At 41.1% G+C, this 15,044-nt stretch overlaps 1 protein-coding gene across 1 annotated transcript; it reads left to right on the forward strand.

Moving 5' to 3' along the window:
• Positions 1-5,587: 5,587 nt before the first annotated feature.
• On the forward strand, positions 5,588-11,739 carry LOC127030003 (ovalbumin-like). Its single transcript, XM_050915902.1, has 7 exons — positions 5,588-5,755; positions 6,382-6,432; positions 7,022-7,150; positions 7,829-7,946; positions 9,186-9,328; positions 9,505-9,660; positions 11,344-11,739. Exons 1-7 carry the CDS (start codon positions 5,588-5,590, stop codon positions 11,737-11,739), a joined length of 1,161 nt encoding a protein of 386 aa, XP_050771859.1.
• The last annotated feature ends 3,305 nt before the right edge of the window (positions 11,740-15,044 follow it).

The following is a 15,044-nucleotide window of genomic DNA, read 5'->3' on the forward strand; positions in this document are numbered from 1 at the left end:
TTACCCCTTGTCCTATCACTGCATGCCCTTGTAAAAAGTCCCTCTCTGGCTTTCTTGTATGCCCCCTTTAGGTACTGGAAGGCTGCTATAAAGTCTCCCCAGAGGCTTCTCTTCTCCAGGCTGAACAACCCCAACTCTCTCAGCCTGTCTTCATAGGAGAGGTGCTCCAGCCCTCTGATCATCTTCGTGGCCCTCCTCTGGACTAGCTTCAACACGTCCATGTCCTTCTTATGTTGGGGGTCCCAGAGCTGAACGCAGTACTCCAGGTGGGGTCTCACGAGAGTGCAGTAGAGGGGGAGAACCACCTCCCTCAACCTGCTGGTCGCGCTTCTTTTGATGCGGCCTAGGATATGGTTGGCTTTCTGGGCTGCAAATGCACTGTGCCGGGTCATGTTGAGCTTCTCGTCAACCAGCACCCCCAAGTCCTTCTCTGCAGGGCTGCTCTCAATCCACTCATCACCCAGCTTTTGTATTTGTGCTCGGAATTGCCCTGACCCATGTGCAGGAGCTTGCACTTGGCCTTGTTGAACTTCATGAGGTTCTCATGGGCCCACGTCTCAAGTGTGTCAAGGTCCCGCTGGATGGCATCCGTTCCCTCCAGTGTGTCGACCGCACCACACAGCTTGGTGTTGTTGGCAAACTTGCTGAGGGCGCCCTCAATCCCACTGTCCATGTCACCGACAAAGATGTTAAACAGCGCTGGTCCCAGTACCAACCCCTGAGGAACCCCACTCGTCACTGGTCTCCACTTGGACATCGAGCTGTTGACCGTAACTCTTTGAGTGCAACCATCCAGCCAATTCCTTATCTACCAAGTGGTCCATCCATCAAATCCATGTCTCTCCAATTTAGAGACAAGGATGTCGTCCAGGACAGTGTCAAATGCTTTGCACAAGTCCAGGAAGATGACATCAGTTGCTCAGAATCCAGCACTTGCTCTTGTTAAATTTCATACGGTTGGTGATTGCCCAGCTCTCTAGCCTATCCAGATCTCTCTGTAAGGCCTCTCTACCCTCAAGGGAGTCCACAGCTCCTCCTAGTTTAGTATCATTGGCATATGCCCACTTTTGGCATGTTCTCTTCAGCCTTTTCATCTTCAGCTTTGAAGGACTCCTGATAACCATTATTTTGTGGACATAAAGCTTGAAAGCAAAGCAAGGTGTGATACACTCCCTGTGATTCTCAGGGTCCAGGCATACCTCCCAGTATTTTATTATATGCCAGATATTCTTCTGGCCACCTAGCACTAGAAAGCACTTCTGCCTCTCCTGATGTCTGTGGTACCACCTCACCTCCTGAGCTACACAAATGAAATGGGGACCCATTCTGCCAATGGATACCAAAGAAGGAATGCGGGTACTTGTTTAAGTGTTCACTGCCTTGGCTCACTGGTACACCAAACTGTTGGGTGAGAAACACCCTGTTGTTATTCACCACTCTTAAGACAAGTTATGGTGAAGTATTAATAAAAGCATTTATTCATAACATCCAAAGGAGGCAACACGCTGAACTATATTCATAAAAATGTAAGTAATTAAAAAAAAAAAAAAGAAAAAGAAAAGCTTAATTATATATGCCAGGGTTACTTTGGAAACACCTTGCCCTTACTGACCTAACCTGGTGTCTGCTCAGACAAAATGGCTGACAGTTTTGGCCATAGCGCATAACTCGTCCCTTTTCTGTAGTGGATACTCTCATAAGACAGAAATTATTCAGGATCCTCCATCTGACAACTCAGCCAAGGACAGAGCTTCTCCCAGAGAGTTTACACTAAAAAAAGCACCATATTCTCCTGGTTTCACAAGGCTTGCTCACCCTTACCACCCAAAGGGAACTGCTCTCCCTTTGAAAGCAGGGGAGGGTGAGCTAGGAGTTGAGGTACTAGCTGAGCTGCCCAGTCCCCTGGCTGTATCCATGTGACACGCTCCCAGACAAGGCATCTAGAAAGATTGAAATTTTCCTACTAAAACTGCCTCCTTACTGCCTCCCTCTCAAGGAGATCTTCGACCATTCTTCTCAGCTATGGTAGCACTGTCTTAATGCTTTAAGTATCTGGAAGCATCCCTCTGAAGCTGGATGTCTTCTCCAGCACCTGGCTGGCTGGTAAACAGTTCCTTGCCTCAGTGAGAGGCAAAACCATCCTTCTTTTCCTTGTTATTTCACCAGGATGTTTCAGTATGGCAGGAGCACCTGGTCTACATTGATCTGTATATTAACTAACAGATACGAAGAGCTACGTTAAATACATGTACACAACTCATTACTGGTGTTTGATTGACCAGATGGCGGAGATTTTTGATTAACAACGCACTTGGGAGACTCATTCTCCGCTCCCTTTCTTCATCAACATACTAATACATATTTTATAGGTAGGGATAATGTTTTGTGAGAAGCACTTCTATCATCAGAAAAAGCAGACAAGCTTTTTAGGCTTTCTTAAAGGCTGAAACAGAAGCAGTAGGCCTGACAAAAAAAAAGTGAGAATTATTACTCTGTGCTTAAGTATAGATACGTATCTGTTAGGCTATCTGTGGGAAGACAAAAAAACCAAACCAAACCACTGGGCAGATACCTGTGGAGTAGAGATCTAACAAAAAATAACATGTCCACGACAATCTTGTCCTGCTTAAGTCCTTAGACTGCCTTGGCGACAAGTACTTGGCAAGGAGAGCGTAGATTTCTATGGCTCATTTATTTTCACAAAAGGAAGCAGATTGAGGCAAAGAAAACTGCACTGTCTAAACTTTTGACAGCAGTGCAGGAGCCTACCTCTTCTCCTTAACAGAGATCACAGCCTTCTCCATATATGTTCTAAAGAATTATGTCGTACTGACTTTGGGATTTCCCCCCTGCCCCTTTTTTAAAATCACATAGTGCTTTACAGAGGTCAGAGTGGTTTCTTTACTGTTTGTCCATTCTATTATTTCAATACAGAACAATAGCTTTTATAACTGAAATGCTTTTATAACTGAAATATATTTGCTATTGTATATTATGATTGTCCCATAGACCATGAACACTACTTTAGCTGGATTTCACAGTTCCTCTGTCATCTGCCAGGCCATTAAGTTACCCATGGAAGATCTGAGAGATACATTGCAAGTGCATACCACAAACACATTTGGAATCGATTACTTCTTACTTTGTCTGGGGCCAAGTTTTGCTATTACTCCCTGAGAATAAAATAGTTTGCTATAAAACCTGCACACTCATCAAAAGATCTTTTTTAAATATCCCAGCTTTTCAAAGAAAATGTGCCTGCTTTTGACTTTCATCTCAATTGGCTTTCTCACACGCACCCTTCTTTATTTCACCAGTTTTGTTAGTAGAATAATAGGCCAGGTCCTGTTGTCACTTATCTTCTGTCTAGCATGGCTCAGCTGTATTTTGTACATACAAAAAGGATTAACTGAGAGTGAGTTCTGGTCTGTTACTACAACCACAATAACAAATTGGCTAGTTATTGACAGATTGACTAATAACTGCTAATTATGTTTTCCATCACTAAGGTTTTCACTTTTTTTCTTTTTATTAACATCCTAGTATCTAGTTGCAAATGAGGCTTAAAGGAACGTGAGCATTATTTCCCAGTCTTTTCTCCAATTCAACAGTCCTGATGTACTGGTGGAAAACACTTTGTTATGCAGAATAAAAAACTAATATTTGCTGTCCCTTCAATCAAAATCAGACCCATTGAAACTAAAATCTGACCTAATCCCATTAAATTATTTTTATGGTGTCAAAGGTCAAACTTCTTTGGGCAGCAGTGGGTGGGTTACAATTCAGACTGTATAAATTCCCAAGGGCTCAGCCAGTCTGTCTACGTACAGCTGGAAAGCTGTATTGCCTTTGGTGCTGAAGCTCGAAAGGTAAGCATTTCTCTAAGAAAATTTACCTTCTCACTATATTATTTCTTGTTTATGCCTGAACCTAGAAAGAGAGCAATTATTGTGTTGTGTTTGGTGTCTTTAAGGACAGACTATTTACATGATATTCTCTCCAAATCTTCTCACCTGTGTGTATGCGTTCTACACTATTTTATTAGGTGTAAAACCTGAGTATTTGCTTTCAAGAGACTTTAAAAAAGTTTATTCCTTGTGCTTAAAATATTATTTTGTGCTTAAAATATTATTTTATTTCAGAGTAGCTTGTCCTCTCGTTCAGTATCTTTTAAGTCTGATTTTGGCAGCCGAAGAATAAGTTTGCTTGATTGACCTCTGGTTCAACAGAGCGCACTGAAAGCAAAACTGTGGCATTCAGTGAATTTGCTAGGTTTATGTTAGTGTGAAATTTCTCTAATAGTTGCATCCCTGGAAAATACAGCTGGTGAACACTACACAAGATAAAAATGTGTGTGGGTGTACAGACTTACTTACATTTTTACAATAATCTATAAATGTGAACTTGTATACAGAAAGGAAAGTGGAGAAACGTGTGTGCGAGTGTATGTGTATACTCACGAGCATGGTCACTAAAAACCTTGGTGGATTTTAATACTCCAAAGACAAACTTGAGATCCCAGCATTAAGCACCTACATAAGTGGCTGAATTTTGAAAGACAACAAACTTTCACGATTTCTATAAATCACAGGAAGGAAACTAGGTTCATGCTGACCTCAAAAGTTGTGCTTTATATAAACACAGTGGCTACAGAGGACTTATACTATCCAGCATTTTATAGCAGCCTCAGACAGAAACAAATATAAGGATTTTACTGGTCTATGCCACAAAAAAATATTCATTTAACAGTGCTCTATTACGGTAAACATTGCTATTTTATCATGTCTGCATTTCTATTCTATCTGAATGTCACTAACAAAATTTAATTTCTCAGAAAGTTTATAGTGTAGTATATATAGAGATACTTAAGCAAAGCAGGCTATATCTGAAAGCACAATAGGGTGGAACATGAATTTTGTGCATCAGTCTCTCTCCTAGACTAGGTTACCTTAGACAAATTATATTGTCTATCCATGCTTCCGTTACTAAAACAAGGGTAAAGATACAAGCCTTTGAAGATCTACTGACGGTAAGTACTGTGCAACAAATAGATATTTTACTGCACTTATTTATTTTTAGAAAATAAAAAGTCAGCCAACCTCTGCTTTTACTTATATCTGTCCAAACCTAGAGCAAGTCTACTAAAATTTGCACTTTAAATTTCCAGCTTTGCAAGTATATCAAAGACAGAGCATATTTTCTTGTTTTCCTCAAAGGTACTACAAAGTACCAAGGAATTCTAGCCTTCACTGAATGAAAATAAGTACAGGCAATTGTTGTTCAACTGCTTTGAAAAGGTAAACAGCAATCACATACAGATTGAAGACCTCTGAGGAACTTTACTGCCAAAAAGGCAACTAAATACAAATGTAGAAAGAAATATATTTATGGATACAGAGTTTCTAACATGCATGAGAGGTGAGCATAGCAATAGGCACGTTACCACAGAATGACTTCAAAACTACTTGTTTATATTTCATTGCCTAAAAACTACTATTAAAGTGCATTTCGCCGTGTTTGTACAGTATTCCATCATTACATTGTCATTGTACTTCTGCTGTTTGCTCTAGACAATACTGGTTTCACAATGGGCTCCATCGGTGCAGCAAGCACGGAATTTTGTTTTGATGTATTCAAGGAGCTGAAAGTCCAGCATGTCAACGAGAACATCTTCTACTCCCCCCTGAGCATCATTTCAGCTCTGTCCATGGTCTACCTAGGTGCAAGAGAAAACACCAGGGCTCAGATAGATAAGGTGAGGCTACAGTTAACGATTTAAACCTTCCTGCTGCTCAATAGAGCCATAGCACTTAATTATATGATAGTGTCCCTTGCATAGCTCAGAGGCTAAAAAATCTGGATCCAGAGTTATCAAAAGCTGCGGCCACCTCAAACTCCCATAGTGTTAAACAAATGCATCAGCCAGAAAACTTGAAACTGGATTTAAATTTTAATTTTATCATTGTTAGCAGTAGGATTCTCGAAGAGAACAACACATTCCAGTGGTCCTTTGCTTAGCGTAAGGAAAGTAGATAAAATCTCCAGGGAAAGCGCCAAAACATGTCTCCAGACTGCAAAATGTTTCACATGAGTTTCCTACAGCTCTCACTTCCTCCATGGAAAGTCGCTGGCTTGTTACCTGAGTATTATTAATAGCACACACCGGAGCTGATTTCTGGATGTTCAATAGGAAAAGAGATCACCTAAGCAGTCAGCAACAGGCACAGCTATTCACAGATGGCACAGGTGGATTCCACCTTTTGAGTCATCCAGCTCCTCAGTTAGCCAATAAGTTTACTTCAATCATCATGTGTTAATCTCAGTTGCATAACCTTTTTTTGTCATACCTGTTATTTCAACTACTGTTATTTTCAATTATAGGTTGTTCACTTTGATAAAATCACAGGATTTGGAGAGACTATTGAATCTCAGGTACAGGAATAATTTCATGGCCTTCTCTATGTCACTTTCTCCTCGGAGCAAAATCTAGCAGATAAAGCAGTCTCTTAGCAGTTCCAACCCCTCTCTGATGAGCAGCTAGAGCTCTGCATCCAGCAGCTGGGGGAACACTTCGTTCATAAGAATAGACAGAGAAGGGAGGTAACAGAGGATTCAGAACAAGCATAAGATGAAACTCTGCACCATAATATTGGGCAAATAGGGAAAACTATAGATATTTGTATGCTTAGGGAAGGTAGCTGGATGTTACTGGTTAAATGGGACTGGTTGGAAACGGAGGAAAGCCTGCCTGATCTGCTGGAGCTACATTACTGTAGTGGGTAATTAACCCTGAGAGAGGTATGAGGAAATTACAGTAGAAAAACAGCACAGAACTGTATATATTAGAAAATTACTACATCAGTGTAGTTATAGCAACAAGACATACAGGATGAACAACAGTTTTGTAAGCAGAAGTGTTTGAACTACTCTACTCTTCTCATATAGTACGAAAAACCTACTAAGTACTAAAAGTAGAGTAACATCATCTATCTTTTTGTTTGTATTCATGTCAATGACTCAGTGCGGCACATCTGTAGGCGTCCACACTTCACTTCAAGACATGTTCACCCAAATCACCAAACCACGTGACAATTATTCACTCAGCTTTGCCAGTAGACTTTATGCTGAAGAGACATACCCAATCCTACCGGTGAGTTGCACTAAGATCTGATCTGAGTGTATTTCCATGTCAAAGCTGTACCATTCTGTAATGCAAAAGCACTGTCAGAAGTCTAGGTTCTGCTAAAGAAATCTTCTTCCATATGGAAGACAGGATTCACGACTTCTATCACAGCCCTGACCCTCTACAGTCTTGAGAAAAAATGTGCCTAGCCAAAAAGATGTTTGTGCAAAGTACAGTCATGATCCAATCATGTCAAGGTATAATTAATAAAGGTAACTTTTGTTGGAAAGAGTTAAGTCCAACTGTTTTCTCAACTTGTAAAACAAACCTGAAAAATAATTTCAGGTTCTCAAAAATTCCAAATTTTCCCATTAAAAGGAACTTCTAATTTGAAATTAAAGGAAAATACCATTGCAAAATAAAAAGTTAAAAAGTGGGCAAAATGAAAAAAACCCATACTTAAAGTGAAATGAATGTCATTTTTGGATCAAACTCAGTTCTGCAAAATATTTTAAAAAACGTGAGCATATTCTCTTGCTTGAAGCAATGAATGTCAAATCTTAAGATGCTTATTAACTAGAATCATGGCTTACTGATTAGCCTTAATAAGCACATTATTCATATCTGTTAATTTCAGTCTTGCATTTCACATTTGCAAAATGCTTTGACATTCTGATCTGAAAACTGCATACTCTTCCTTTGCAGGAATACTTACAATGTGTGAAGGAACTGTATAAAGGAGGCTTGGAAACTATCAGCTTTCAAACAGCTGCAGATCAAGCCAGAGAGCTCATCAATTCCTGGGTTGAAAGTCAGACAAATGGTAAGAGCAAGCCAAGCATCGGCATAAGTATTTTCCCTTCTGCCATCACGTTTGAACACCATATGAGAAAGCTTAAGTCAGGAGACAAAAACCCCCAAACCTCTCCCTCTGTTCCTTCTCCGGGATAACAGATCAGTTCCCAGATATGGAATGATCATTTAATGATTTTTTTTTTCCTCAGACACATCCCTTTTAGAGGACTCTCTATATCTGTAGGGGCTTTGCGGGTATGTAATACTTCCAGTCCTGATGAAAGGGACAGCACTAGAATATGCTTTGTACACATTGACAAGTGGTTTGACACTAATGTTGAGAATCTGGATATCCTTTGATCAATGCGCTTGGCCCTCAAGCTTCCCAGAGTTGTTGTGTGCCTGTTGAGTACGGCATGCAGTCATAAGGTACTTGAGAAATCTTTACAGGTAAAGGGCAATGGGAAAACACAGAGTTAAGGAATGGTAGGGAGGTATATGAAATGCATAGAAAGAGGTATACCACAATTGGGATTTTTACCCTACTGCATCTCCATGTGGTTCCTCCATTCTTCCAGTGTCTTCCTGGCCCCCTCAAAACGTTCCTTTCTCTCATGCTTGAAACACATGGCCTGAACAGCAAACACAGATAAAAGATACTGAATTTTAACTGAAATGAAAATATTCACAATCACACAACCTCTGGTGTAGTGCCGTACTTTGAAGGAGAAAACCAGGCCATGATTAAGCTACTGGTGGGAAAGGACTAAGGGAGGAGCTTGCTATGTGCATGAGGACTGCAGAATAAATAAGAACAAAGTATAAGAAGAAAGCAGAATAAAATTCCAGTTTCCTTTCCTGCTACCTTCTTTATATAGACATCTCCTTTCAACTTTGGTTTGAAGCAACAAGTATTTATGTTTACCGTTTGGGTTGGAGACCATCCTGGGATAAAAGGTTCCAATGGTTCTTCCCATTCTCACAAAATATACAGGTTTACTCATTTTGTAACAAGTAAATCTCTGGGTCTTATATCTCTCGTTATAATTCTTTATAGAGAGGGAAACAACAACTATTGCCAACAGCAGTGAGCAAATCAACCTCGAAGTACAAGATTATAGCTGCAAAACCAAAACAATGTCCCTGCCCTACACCCTCCTCCCCACAAATGCTATACCCTTCATTTAACGTTGTGATTGCCAAGTAAGATGTGTTATACACAGATGTGTTATATACATGTGTTCTCTTTTCCTATGCATTCTTAAAGGAATGATCAAAAATATCCTTCAACCGAGCTCTGTGGATCCCCAGACCGAAATGGTCCTTGTCAATGCCATTTACTTCAAAGGAATGTGGGAGAAAGCATTTAAGGATGAAGACACCCAGGCAGTGCCTTTCAGAATGACTGAGGTACATGGGCATACATCACCTTAAAGGTGTCATCTTCTAGAGTTTATGAAGAGAGTAGACAAATTGTTATACAATCCTCCTGAACAAGAGCAATCAGTAGTTTTACCCATAAGTAGACATTTCTACATGCTAAGATAATCTTTGTGAAAACTATATTATCTTATTTGGTTTTGCAGCAAGAAAGCAAACCTGTGCAGATGATGTATCAGATTGGTTCATTTAAAGTGGCAGCGGTGCCTTCTGAGAAAATGAAGATCCTGGAGCTTCCGTATGCCAGCGGAGAGCTGAGCATGTTGGTGCTGTTGCCTGATGATGTCTCTGGCCTGGAGCAGGTATGGCCCTGGCAGCTGGGTTTCAGAAAACCATAAACACAGTGAAATTTAGGTGCTGCAAAGCCCTTCACAATAAAGTTATCCTAAAACACTTCACCAGCACAGATCTAACACTGGCAACATGGGATTGTTGCATAGAAGCATGCAGCTGTCTCAGTGGTCCTGCAATAGTTTGTGTTGAGCATGGATTGCTTAAGGAACTGCTTTATTGGGTTAAATATTGGTCAGTGCAGAACAGATTCTTCTCAGCTAAGCAGCTGCTACTCCAGCAGCTTGAACTCCAAAGGTTTTATATCTCCATTCCTGCACAATGAGGAGCTTCCTGGGAAGTTCATGTTAGCTTTACTAGTTGTAAATATTGTTTGGTTTGACAGTGCTCAACATGCTTCCTTCATACCTTCAAAAATTAAACTATTTAAAAACTGAATATGAGGGGTACTGGAATGGTTAAAGCAATTTTAGAAAATACAATGTACATGACATACTATTGTTGATATGAACAGAATACAGGCATGGGATATTGTCATTAGCAGGACTGTAGTTAGTCTGAATAGGAAAAGTCATGTAATAAATGAGAGTTCCTTGAAATGTTCGTACGCTAACTCAAAGAATCTAAATTATAAAAATGAAGAGGCATTTGAACACAGCTAAATTTCCTCAGTAATAACTGATAGTTCATGTATTAGTAATTAACCATTAACACCTGGTTATTTGGAGGTCTTAAATGTAGATAGAGCTTACAACTCAAAAGCACAGAATGATTTTTGGAATATATTTCCCAAGCAAAGAAGATAAATAGGGAAGAGCTGTAGGTTAAATTTGCTGAGTAGCCATCTCATTAAGAAAATTAATTGGCAGTGACCCTACTGAAGAAATAGAAAGCAGGACAGAGCAGAGAAGAGAGTCTGTTGTGTTTTAACCCCAGCCAGCAACTAAGCACCACGCAGCCGCTCTCTCACTCCTCCTCCCTCCCAGTGGGATGGCGAGGAGAATTGAAAAAAAGAAGTAAAACTCGTGGGTTGAGATAAGAATGGTTTAATAACTAAAGTAAAATAAAATACAATAACAACAATAATAAAATATAATAATTATAATAGTAATGAAAAGGAATATAACACACACAAAAAAAGAGAGAGAAATAAAACCCAAGAAAAGACAAGTGATGCACAATGCAATTGCTCACCACCCACTGACCAATGTCAGAGCACCGATCTGCCCCTCCCAGCCAATTCCCCCCAGTTTATATACTGGGCATGACGTTCTATAGTATGGAATATCCCTTTGGCTAGTTCGGGTCAGCTGTCCTGGCTATGCTCCCTCCCAGCTTCTTGCGCACCTGCTTGCTGGCAGAGCATGGGAAACGGAAAAGTCCTTGACTTGGGATAAGCGCTGCTTAGAAACAACTAAAACATCAGTGTGTTATCAACATTATTCTCACACTAAATCCCAAACACAGCACTGTGCCAGCTACCAAGAAGAAAATTAACTCCATCCCAGCTGAAACCAGGACAGAGTCATAGTTTGCTTTCCTCTCCTAGATACATTAATCTGTATATCCCTAGAAAAAATGCCATGCCTAGAGCAGTCAGTTTAAAAGAGAAAAAACCCCACCACTGGTACTGCATTGCCACAAAGGAAGTTGTGCTCTAATCCCAGAGATCTCATTTGCTTGTCTCCTTGCAGCTTGAGACTGCAATCACCTTTGAAAAACTCGTGGAGTGGACAAGTTCTAATACGATGGAAGAGAGGAAAATAAAAGTGTATCTCCCCCGCATGAAGATTGAGGAAAAATATAACCTTACATCTGTCTTAATGGCCTTGGGTATAACTGACCTGTTCAGCTCATCAGCCAACCTCTCTGGCATCTCTTCAGCAGAGAGCCTGAAGATATCTGAAGCCGTCCATGAGGCATTTGTGGAAATCTATGAAGCAGGCAGTGCAGTGGTAGGCTCAACAGGAGCTGAGACAGAGGTTACAAGTGTATCTGAAGAGTTTAGGGCTGACCACCCTTTCCTCTTCTTGATCAAGCACAACCCAACCAACAGCATCCTCTTCTTTGGCAGATGCTTTTCCCCTTGAAGAGAAGAAAGCTGAAAGAATTTCTGTCCCTCACAGCAAGACCCAAAGCACTGCAGTATCAAGGGTAAAAAGAAACACATACTCTCTCTTTCATCCATATTTTCTAAAACCAGAAGGCTTTATTTAAAAAAAAAAAAAGGAAGTCAAGTCAGAGAAATTATGCCATGAAAACAGAGGCCCTTTGCCTTTCCTTTCTGCAGAGTAATATTATTTACTCATGAAGAGTTAAGGGAATGAAAATTGGACCCAAAGAAAGCATGAGCATGAACAGAGATGTTCTTGGTGCAAGTTAATAATAGTGCTGAATCATCACACTGAAAAAACACAGCCCCATTTATCAGCAGAAGTTTTATGGAAAAAAATGGAGCCTTCTAATTAAGCCAGGTTTCTCTATGGCCAGGCTTCATGGTGACTCCTGTGGAATTAGTCACTTGAAAGCTCCCAGATTAAACTGTTACCAACCATTCCTACTTTGACAAGGCAATTGCTTTTTCTTTGTGCTCCTGATACTGCAAGGCTCTTCCTCACCTTCTAAAGATGCATTATAGAAACCCTATAATTCATATTTCTCCTTAAGTCTTTTTTGGCTCAATCGTCATGATCAAATATGGCATCTTATTATTCAAATTGTTTTCCACGTATCCAGATGTAATGGGTCTTGCGGATGTACTCTTTTGCTCCTTTAATCATAATAAAAACATGTTTAAGCAAATGCATTTCATCATTTGGAATATTTCAAGTGCCCCTGGGACAGGGTAATCCTGGTTATACATACAAATTGGGGGATGAGAGGCTGGAGAGCAGCCCCGTGGAAAGAGATCTGGGGGTTTGGCTTGATGGCAAGTTGAATATGAGTCAACAGTGTGCCCTGGCAGCCAAAAGGGCCAACCGTGTCCTGGGGTGCATCAAGCACGGCATAGCTAGCTGGTCAAGGGAGCTGATTGTCCCACTCTACACTGCACTGATGCAGCCCCACCTCAAGTACTGTGTGCATATTTGGGTGCCTCAATATAAGAAGGACATCAAACTATTAGAGTGTGTCCAGAGGAGAGGGACCAAGATGGTGAAAGGCCTTGAGGGCAAGACTTATGAGGAGCGGCTGAGGTCACTTGGTTTGTTCAGCTTGGAGAATAGAAAGCTGAGGGGTGACCTCATCACTGTCTACAACTTCCTCAAGGGAGGCAGCGGAGGGGGAGGTGCCGATCCCCTCTCCCTGGAGACCAGCGATAGGACACGAGGAAATGGAATGAAGCTGCATCAGGGGAAGTTCAGATGGGACACTAGGAAAAGGTTCTCTACCGAGAGGGTGGTTGATCACTGGAACAGGCTCCCTAGGGAAGTGGTCACGGCACCAAGCCTGTCAGAGTTCAAGGAGCGTCTGGACGATGGTCTTAGTCATACGGTTTAGTTTTACGGAGTCCTGTGAGGAGCAGGGAGTTGGACTTGATGATCCTTATGGGTCCCTTCCAACTTGAGATATTCTATGATTCTATGATTCTTCTATCAGAGTTGGTTCATTGCTTACAGAGAGATAAGGAATGAGAGTCTGTCCTAACTCTGGGCTAAGATACAATATTGAGAATAATTCTCTGCCAGGAAGGGACCAGTGTGACCCATAATCCCTCATGCATGCAACTCAGACTAGTCAGATGTAACACTTACAGCACAAACCATGATTCATCCAGTCTCTCTGAAACAGGAGTTGACAAGCAGTTTGCAAGGCAGCTGGATACGTGCAGAATCTACATCCCACTGAGCCACAACACTGCCTTGGAGAACACATTCCCATGGGAATGGGAAATGGGAGAGTTTTCTAGTTATTCTGTGGTGTGTTTATAAAGCTTTATAGGCTCTTACTTTGTAACTAAAGAGAATAATCATGCTAAGAGAAGCAATGTCTCTAGCAAGTTATAGTTTCTCTCTGGAATGAATTATTCTTCCCTTTGTCATTGAAGCAAGAAAGGAAACAGACCTGTGAGGAACTGTCATAGAGAAGTACCAGAAGAGTGAAAGAGAAAGGTTTTGGGGGGTGAAGTTACTGCAAGAAAGCTATGCTCTTTCCTGACTCCAGTATGCACAGCATGGCACCAGTGCTGGGTGGTCTGTGGTGGAATGTTTTTTCAGTTCCACCACACAGTATTTAGCTTGTTCTACTTGTTTTGGCTTCCCCTCCCCCCATCCCCCAAGATAACACATACTTTGGCAGGACCTAGGGCGCATAACTTGCTGGTAGCCAACATGATCTTGCAAGAGAAGGAAGATAACATGACACCACCTTCACTGGTGTATAAATAGTTCAAATATTTTCCTTCAGTTTTCTGTGTCTTAGTTGATTGCTGGTCAGGAGATAACAAATGGGGAAATTTATTGCAAGAAAGCTAACGATGTGTTTACTATTGTCCTGGAGTTTCTGTTGATCTGGTCATGGAAATAGGGCACCTAAAATCCTCAGGACACTGAATTTTCAGCAGATTTGTTCTAAAACTGCACTATTTCTAGGCCGTTGTAGTTCTTATCAATTAAAACATACTTCTTCACAAACAGAAGATGCAAAGAAGTACATCTGCCCCTGTATGTAGACAGATAGATTCAGTGCTGCCGCCTGATTTCTGCTCACTTCTCCTGCCAGCACAGCAATGAGCAGTCATATTCTTGTCCTCAGTAGTCACTTCCTTAACCAGCTGTGCAGTCCGTCCATCTCTAATATACACAAATAAAAAAAAAACCCAAACCATGCATTCTCAGTCCTATGTTTTCAGAGGCTGAAAACTTTGAAACCATTTTGGGACTTGGCAAATCACAGACAGAGAAATATTTGTCGAACAGCTATAAACTTCAACAGCCTTCCACACCTGAGGCACTGTAGCTTCTGCAGTAACAGGCACCTAAAGAACAAGCATCTAAAGGACAGGCCTGGATGTAGCCCCAAGTTGGGTGACAGATACCAGACCTTCATCACTCAGCATGCAACAAGTCCTCTCCTTAGTGCCAACAGAGGAGACTACAGCTTCTTCTCTCCATCCCCAAAGAAGCAAAATAGCCAGCACCATGTCCCAGAGACTTTGGCTCTCTGCTGTGTCATGAAGTACAGGTGGATTACCCTCTCTTTTACCTCCAGTATTTCTTTCAGCACAAGTATGGAAGAAGGCTCAGACTCACAGGTTTAGGACCCATCATAAGAGGCTTTTACTGCTCTACCAGCACACTCCACATACCTTTGTAATTTCACGTGTGCAAAGAGACACAATTAATTCAGAGGATTAGTGAGTTGTGCAGATACAAGACCACACTTGTTTGCTTGCCTG

Source organism: Gymnogyps californianus, chromosome 2 (assembly GCF_018139145.2).
Source record: "Gymnogyps californianus isolate 813 chromosome 2, ASM1813914v2, whole genome shotgun sequence".
NCBI classification, from domain to species: domain Eukaryota; kingdom Metazoa; phylum Chordata; class Aves; order Accipitriformes; family Cathartidae; genus Gymnogyps; species Gymnogyps californianus.

Bases quoted from the DNA above. Each gene is read 5' to 3' on its own strand.
- LOC127030003 (XM_050915902.1), top strand. From the start codon at position 5,588: ATGGGCTCCATCGGTGCAGCAAGCACGGAATTTTGTTTTGATGTATTC. The intron at 7,947-9,185 runs GTAAGAGCAAGC...GCATTCTTAAAG, and splicing joins GGTTGAAAGTCAGACAAATG to GAATGATCAAAAATATCCTT. The intron at 9,329-9,504 runs GTACATGGGCAT...TTGGTTTTGCAG, and splicing joins TGCCTTTCAGAATGACTGAG to CAAGAAAGCAAACCTGTGCA.